The 7,126-nt window shown below is 37.7% G+C and overlaps 2 protein-coding genes across 2 annotated transcripts in view; one reads left to right on the top strand and one right to left on the bottom strand.

Moving 5' to 3' along the window:
- LOC118749347 (mitochondrial import inner membrane translocase subunit Tim17-B) overlaps positions 1 to 7,126 on the bottom strand; it is a 144,608-nt gene that overhangs the window by 71,835 nt on the left and 65,647 nt on the right. The window lies entirely within an intron of this gene.
- LOC118749339 lies at positions 6 to 7,112 on the top strand (the record flags this gene model as incomplete). Its single annotated transcript, XM_036484137.1, is given in 2 exon segments — positions 6 to 144; positions 6,436 to 7,112. Coding segments are annotated over 2 exon segments (189 nt in total), but the record flags the coding sequence as incomplete, so codon positions are not given.

Raw genomic sequence — 7,126 nt, 5'->3', positions numbered from 1 at the left:
AACTATTACAAAGCCAAAAAGAGGTAACCGCGTTTACAGACATCGTCAAAAAGGCACGTGCATTAGAAGCAGCTAAAACTGATTCAAAAGAGCTCGCACAAAAACCGAATCATTCAACAACAGGCGAAATCAACAAAGTAAAGGGTAAGGAAGAAAAACACAGGTATCAAAATAACGTTAACCGGTCATCAAATCAGAACAAATCGAACAAAAATAAACAAAGTATTGATTATAAATCATTGGGTATTGATGGGCTGTGCTTAAGGTGCGGCAAAAATGACCATTATGCAAAAAATTGCGTTAGCAAACGCAATAACCTCAAATGTTCTGAATGTGGGAAAACTGGCCATGTGGCCAAGGTTTGCATAAAGGCACGTATGAATAGTAAGCAAAGTAGGGAAACAGCAAACCAAATTGACAAGTGTCACAATGGGATTCTATCGATTACAAAGATCCAAGATATTTATCAAACAAATTCAAGAATATCAGATAGATTTTTCGTCACAGTTAGTATCGAAGGCAGACCTGTACAATTTGAAATCGATACCGGGTCTGGCTATACATTTTTACCCAGAGACATATTTGCGAATCTAAACATTAATGTTCCGCTATTGTCATCAAACATGGCATTTCGATCATACACAAAAAACGTTTTCGTTCCCGATGGGAAAATTTTGGTACAAGGAGAGCATAAAGGTAATGCGATAACAGATGAAAAATATATCGTGCCAGAAGAGTATACAGCGCTCCTAGGGCGTAATTGGATTAGGAAGCTCAACATAAATTTGAACGAAATCAACTCTGTACATTTAACAAATCCTTCAAGCGATATAGATATTATCAAATTATTGACCGACCAATTTAAATCAATTTTTGAAAGCAAAGTTGGTTGCGTCAAACAATACACAGTGTCGCTTAAGTTAAGGGATGGGGCAAAGCCTATTTTTAATCGTGACCGTGAGGTTCCATATGCCTTAATTCAGAAAGTTAATCAAGAGCTTGACGAGTTAGAAACGGCGGGAATAATTTCAAAAACTGAGATTAGCGATTGGGGATCCCCCTTGGTAGTTATACCAAAGGTGGGCGGAGGTGTACGCTTATGTGTCGACTATAAAGTAGGAGTAAATGAACGTCTAGTGGACGCACATAGTCCGATAAGGAAAACAGAAGACATATTCAATTGCTTACGTGATTCAATGTATTTTTGTAGGCTAGACCTATACAAAGCTTATTTACATATACCAGTCGATGAAGATTCGAGCATAATACAAACGATATCTACACACCGCGACACATACAAGGTGAATCGTTTATCCTTCGGTATTAAGACGGCACCATCCGAGTTCAACCGAATACTTAATTAAATACTCCACGACGTCCCAAAAACAGAAGCATACTTCGACGACATTATTGTTCACGGGGCAACAAAACTAGAATGTAGAGAAAACTTATACAAGTGTCTACATCAACTACAGAGTTTTGACCTTCACCTTAACACAGACAAATGTACTTTTTTTCAAGAAGAAATTGAGTTTCTTGGGCACACAATCAAGCATAATCAAATTTCAAAATCAAAAAACAAAATAGCAGCAATCGTAGATTTACCTAAGCCAAAGTCGGTTGATGACGTCAGACGATTTCTTTGAATGGTTACTTACTACGCGCGTTTTATTCCAAACTGTTCAACAATCACATCTCCACTGCGTAGTCTAACCAAGAAGGGTGTAAAATTCAATTGGTCGAGACAATGTGATAAAGCGTTCGATATTATCAAAAAGGAAATAGCAAGCGATCGTGTACTCGTACCGTACAATCCAGCGCATCAGCTCCAATTAGCGTGCGATGCCAGTCCAACTGGAGTCGCAGGGGTATTATCTCATATAATAGACGGTCAGGAACGACCAATTTCGTTCGCTTCTAGATCTCTTACAAAATCCGAGCAAAATTACTCACAAATTGACCGAGAAGCATTAGCAATCGTATTCTCAGTCGGTCATTTTTATCAATATTTGTTTGGAAGGCAATTTATTCTTGTTACAGATAATCAACCATTAGTACGAATTTTCAATCAAAATGCGAAACTACCACAAATGAGTTTTTCGCACCTTCAAAGGTATGCAGTTTTTCTTTCCGGTTTTGACTATCGAGTCGTTTACAAACGAGGGATAGATAACGCTAACGCCAACTGCCTGTCTCGAGCTCCAGTACACATCATCGGCATAGGCGTGTAAGCGCGCATGAGTGCAGGTGCTGAAAATGTCATTTATGAAAATGCTAAACAAAAGGGGGCCCAATATGGATCCCTGAGGGACACCAGAGTATATATGCACGAGGTTAGAACAATTATTGCCGATTTTCACCTTTTGAAACCTGTCGCTCAAATAGCTCTCTATGAGTTATACTGCAGTTTTGCTGAAGCTGAAATACTTAGCTAGTTTTTCACACAATAAATTGTGTGGTTTACAGAATCAAAAGCCTTAGAAAAATCAAGCAGACAAAGTAGTGTTAAATGACCTTGATCGAATGGCTGACGTATATCGTCCAAGACTTTAACAACAGCAGTAGAACAGGAGTGACCAGCTCTGAAACCACTCTGCAGAGGGTTTAGGAGTTTATTTTTAGGAATGAAGTCAGATATTTGCTGCGCTAAAAGCATCTCAAAAACCTTAGAAAGTCCTATTAATATACTTATGGGCCTGAATTCACAAATCAGAGAGGCACCAGGTTTTTTTGGCTATTGGTGTGACATTTGCTACTTTCCACTTGTATGGAAAGCACGAAGTGGTTAAACAGTGATTGAGTATGTGTGTAAAGCAAGCGAGAATGTAAGGCAAAATTAATTTGACAAACTTTATCGGAAGCTCATCATTCCCCACAGCATTAGATTTAATACTGCATACACATCTGGCCACTTCCTCCTCGCAAACGGAACTAAATTGAAATCTCGAGAGGGTGTGTTGGTCAGAAGACGAAGAAGTGGTATTTGTTACAGACGTGTAATTAGTCAAGCAACTACTTGAAGCAAAAAAATTATTGAGTTCATTGGGGTCAAGTGAGCAGGGTATTTCTGAGCTTGACCGCACGCCCAACCTTTTCAAACTTCCCCAGAGCTGTTTAGGAGGCAACGATACGTTAAGCTTTGCGCAGAAGAAGTTCTTCTTAGCTAGCCGTACAGAAATAGTAGCCGAATTCCGGGCACGTTTGTAGAGGTTCCAATTTTCCTCTGTTGGCCTCCTTTTCCAGGTGTTGTAGAAAATATTACGCTTTTTAATCGCTAATTTAACTTCTTTGTTAAACCATGGACAGGAGCATGACTTAGAGATACACTGGCGAATAAGTACATGCTTATTAAAGAAATATAAGATATTTTGTACAAAGAAGTCTAGTTTTTCGTGAGCAGTTACTAGCTGCCAACAAAAATTCCAATGGAACCTGTTTAAATCCGAAAACAACGCATCAAATTTAATGGCCTTATAGTCACGGTAATAGAACTTCGTCTCTTCTTCAGCTTTGTTATTTAACTTAAAGTCGAACGAACAAAAAATCAAATCGTGGTCACAGATGAAAGACATTTGGTCAAACAAACGCACAGAAGTAGACCTTGGAACTATGAAAATGTCAAGAAGACTAGGACGAACATTGAATGAAAATCTTGTAGGCATACAAGTATTGACAACAGACATACCAACTGATGCGACAGAGTCTAAAAAATTCTTGGATAAAGAGTCAGGTGAGAGTAGATTAATGTTAAAATCGCCACATACAGGGTGTCCCAGAAGTAACGTGCCAAACTTTCGGGGAAGGTAGGAGGGGGGGTGAGCTCCCTGATAAACAAAAAATTTTCAGGTAACAGTGTCACCGTTTTTGAAATATTTACATTTTTTCAAATTTAAAAAAAATCGTGCCTTTTCATGTGTTTTCTTTAACTGCAACTACAAACCTGGCAATACTTAGTAAATTTTTTATGTAAAATACTTCCAGATAGTTGCCTCTCCATACTCAAATGCAATGTAGTTAAAATATATTAAGGAAACATCATAAAATTAGGACTATTTCTGGATTTTTAACTTTTTGATATTTTCTTCCCCAACTTTGACTATCTCGGGTCAAAAAAAAATGTACTGAGCTATAACTTTACATTACATAAAAAAATTGCTCATTTAATAAAGATTTCAGAAAGGTGCCACTCTTACTGTTTTGAATAGAAAAAAAAAGTTATAGTCGCTTTTGTTGGTAAAGGACTGAGACACGCTAGAATGTATTTAATAGATTTAAATTGAATTTGCTCTTGTTACCGTCAAATGACATGCTAAATAGTACAAAGGTACATAATTACTTGCTTCTGACATTATTTTATGTTACTTACCGGAATTCGGACTAGAGTCTATAACAAGGGCTATATCTATCAATATTTTGTGTGAAGGATGGGTTCACGTGAAATAAGATATACATGAGTTGTTTGAAGAAAAATTTATTCATTTATAGATAAAATATGCTCAAATTGGCGACCTTCTACTCTAATACAAGCTCGGCACCTTTTAAGAAAAGACGCTTTTAGAGATCTTAAAATCAATTGGGCTCTCTCAGCAGCAGCTCCATTTATTTGTTCCCGCAAATGCTCTTCGTTTTGAATTGTTTTTGAATAAATTTTGTCCTTAAGACAGCCCCAGTAGAAAAAATCTAATGGATTCAGGTCTGGCGATTGAGCGGGCCACGTGATTGGCGAGGATAAGTTTCGTCTAAATGAGTGAGCAGGGCACCCGTCATTTTGCAGCCATAGTCTTCGCCGCAGGTTTAAGGGTACATCTTCCAAAAGAGTTGGAAGCCGTTCCTGAAGGAACTCTAAATAACTGTGAGAGTTGAGCGTTGGCGGCAGTTCCATAGGTCCCTATATCTGACAATTAAAAATACCGCACCATAAATTTATTTTTTACCGGTACTGCGAACGATCTTTTCTCATTTAGTGAGGATTGTCTATCTGCCAACTGTGAAGGTTATGTAAATTAAAATAACCATCACGTTTGCATGATGATTCATCGCTCCAAATTATTTTATTAAAAAAGTTGGAGTCTGATGCATGCATTCGCAACATTTCATGGCAAAATCTAACCCTCGACAGGTAATCTCTTTCTTGTAGAGCCTGAACATGTTGAATGTGGTAGGGATGAAATCGATGGTCTTTTAAAGCTTTGTGAACTGTAGTTTTTGGTATTCCCGTCCGTCTTTCCATCATTCTCACTGAAGTCGATGGACCTAGTTCCACTTCCTCTAACACAGCTTCAACATCTACCGTCGCAGGACTTCCTGTTTCGCTGCCACGCCTTCCAGGTATGCGACCTTAAAAATGTGAAAAATGATAGTTAACAAGCAAGCAAACAAGAAAGGTTTAAAAATCACTTACCTTCATATATTTCTCTATGGGTCCGGGCGAATACTTCACGACCCGGATGTCGACGATTGGGGTATCGCTCTGCATAGAGTCTTTGAGCAGCTCTGGCATTACAGCAAGCTTCACCGTAAATTAGGTGAATATCCGCATATTCATGCGACGTATACTGCGTGTTCTCTGTCATAGTATTAATAATACAATGTTCGAAGGGTCCAATTTCACAAAATCCACTTTCACTTATTCCGGTAAGTAACACAAAATAATGTCAGGAGCAGGTAATAATGTACCTTTGTACTATTTAGCATGTCATTTGACGGTAACAAGAGCAAATTCAATTTAAATCTATTAAATACATTCTAGCGTGTCTCAGTCCTTTACCCACAAAAGCGGCTATAAATTTTTTTTCCCTTCAAAACAGTAAGTGTGGCACCTTTCTGAAATCTGTATTAAATGAGCAATTTTTGATGTAATGTAAAGTTATAGCTCAGTACATTTTTTTTTGACCCGAGATAGTCAAAGTTGGGGTGAAAATATCAAAAAGTTAAAAATCCAGAAATAGTCCTAATTTTATGATGGTTCCTTAACATATTTTAACTACATTGCATTTGAGTATGGAGAGGCAACTATCTGGAAGTATTTTACATAAAAAATTTACTAAGTATTGCCGGGTTTGTAGTTGGAGTTAAAGAAAACACATGAAAAGGCACGATTTTTTTTAAATTCGAAAAAATGTAAATATTTCAAAAACGGTGACACTTTTACCTGAAAATTTTTTGTTTATCAGGGAGCTTACCCCCCCACCTACCATCCCCTAAAGTTTGGCACGTTACTTCTGGGACACCCTGTATAATATAGTGGTCATAGTCAAGAAGACGAGGAGTAAGGTCATCGAAAAAAAGGCTGCAATGAAATGTTCTTGCTAGGATTGTACACACAAGACACCAACACTTTTGTGCTCGCATCTGAAATCACGGCAGTCATAAACTCAATCTCAGACGTAGAAGAACTTATAATATTAACAATTAGATTGTTTCTACAATACACAGCCACTCCACCACCTCTTCTACCCAAACGGTCATTGCGAAACAAATTATAGTTTGGGATTGAGTAGCAATAATTCGGAATATCCGCACTGAACCAAGTCTCTGACACACAAACAACGTCAACACACGAATCTTCAAATATACTTCTAATGCTATCCAGTTTGTCACTATTCAAGCTGCGAGCGTTGAAATGAACTACATTAAAGCCACCAGCACGCTTACAGAGCACATTTACCAGGACTGTTTGGTTGAAATTAACATTATGTGACGGACTGTTCTCCAACATATTGTGGAGTAATATTAACAGAAAATGGTTATAAACAAACTTAAATATATGAGGAAGACAAAAGATAATACACAAAATAAATGTTAAATAGTATGCTAATATTAAATGCTACTAATGATGTTAAAAAGCTCGCTGCTATCAGATACAGCAACAGGTTCACTTCCAGCAGACGTACGTATAAAAATTTCACCTCTCCAAGAGAATGCACTATGCAGCTTATTCAATTTTCTCAATTTTATCGCAGCTTGTAGAGTCTTTCTGGTCGCAGCAGGTAAGCTCTCATAAATGTTGAAAGTGCCGTGGCTATCAATGCCTGCTAGTTTAAGAGGTACAGAAGATTTGTGCTTTTTCCTATACTGAGCGAACGCAGATAAAGTGCGTGTACGATCGGATAGTGAGGGAAATTTG

The sequence above is a fragment of the Rhagoletis pomonella genome, unplaced genomic scaffold, assembly GCF_013731165.1.
Source record: "Rhagoletis pomonella isolate Grant_MI unplaced genomic scaffold, Rhpom_1.0 Rhpom_scaffold_00001, whole genome shotgun sequence".
In the NCBI taxonomy this organism is placed as follows: Eukaryota; Metazoa; Arthropoda; class Insecta; order Diptera; family Tephritidae; genus Rhagoletis; species Rhagoletis pomonella.
This window is presented reverse-complemented; position numbering and strand designations above follow the sequence as displayed.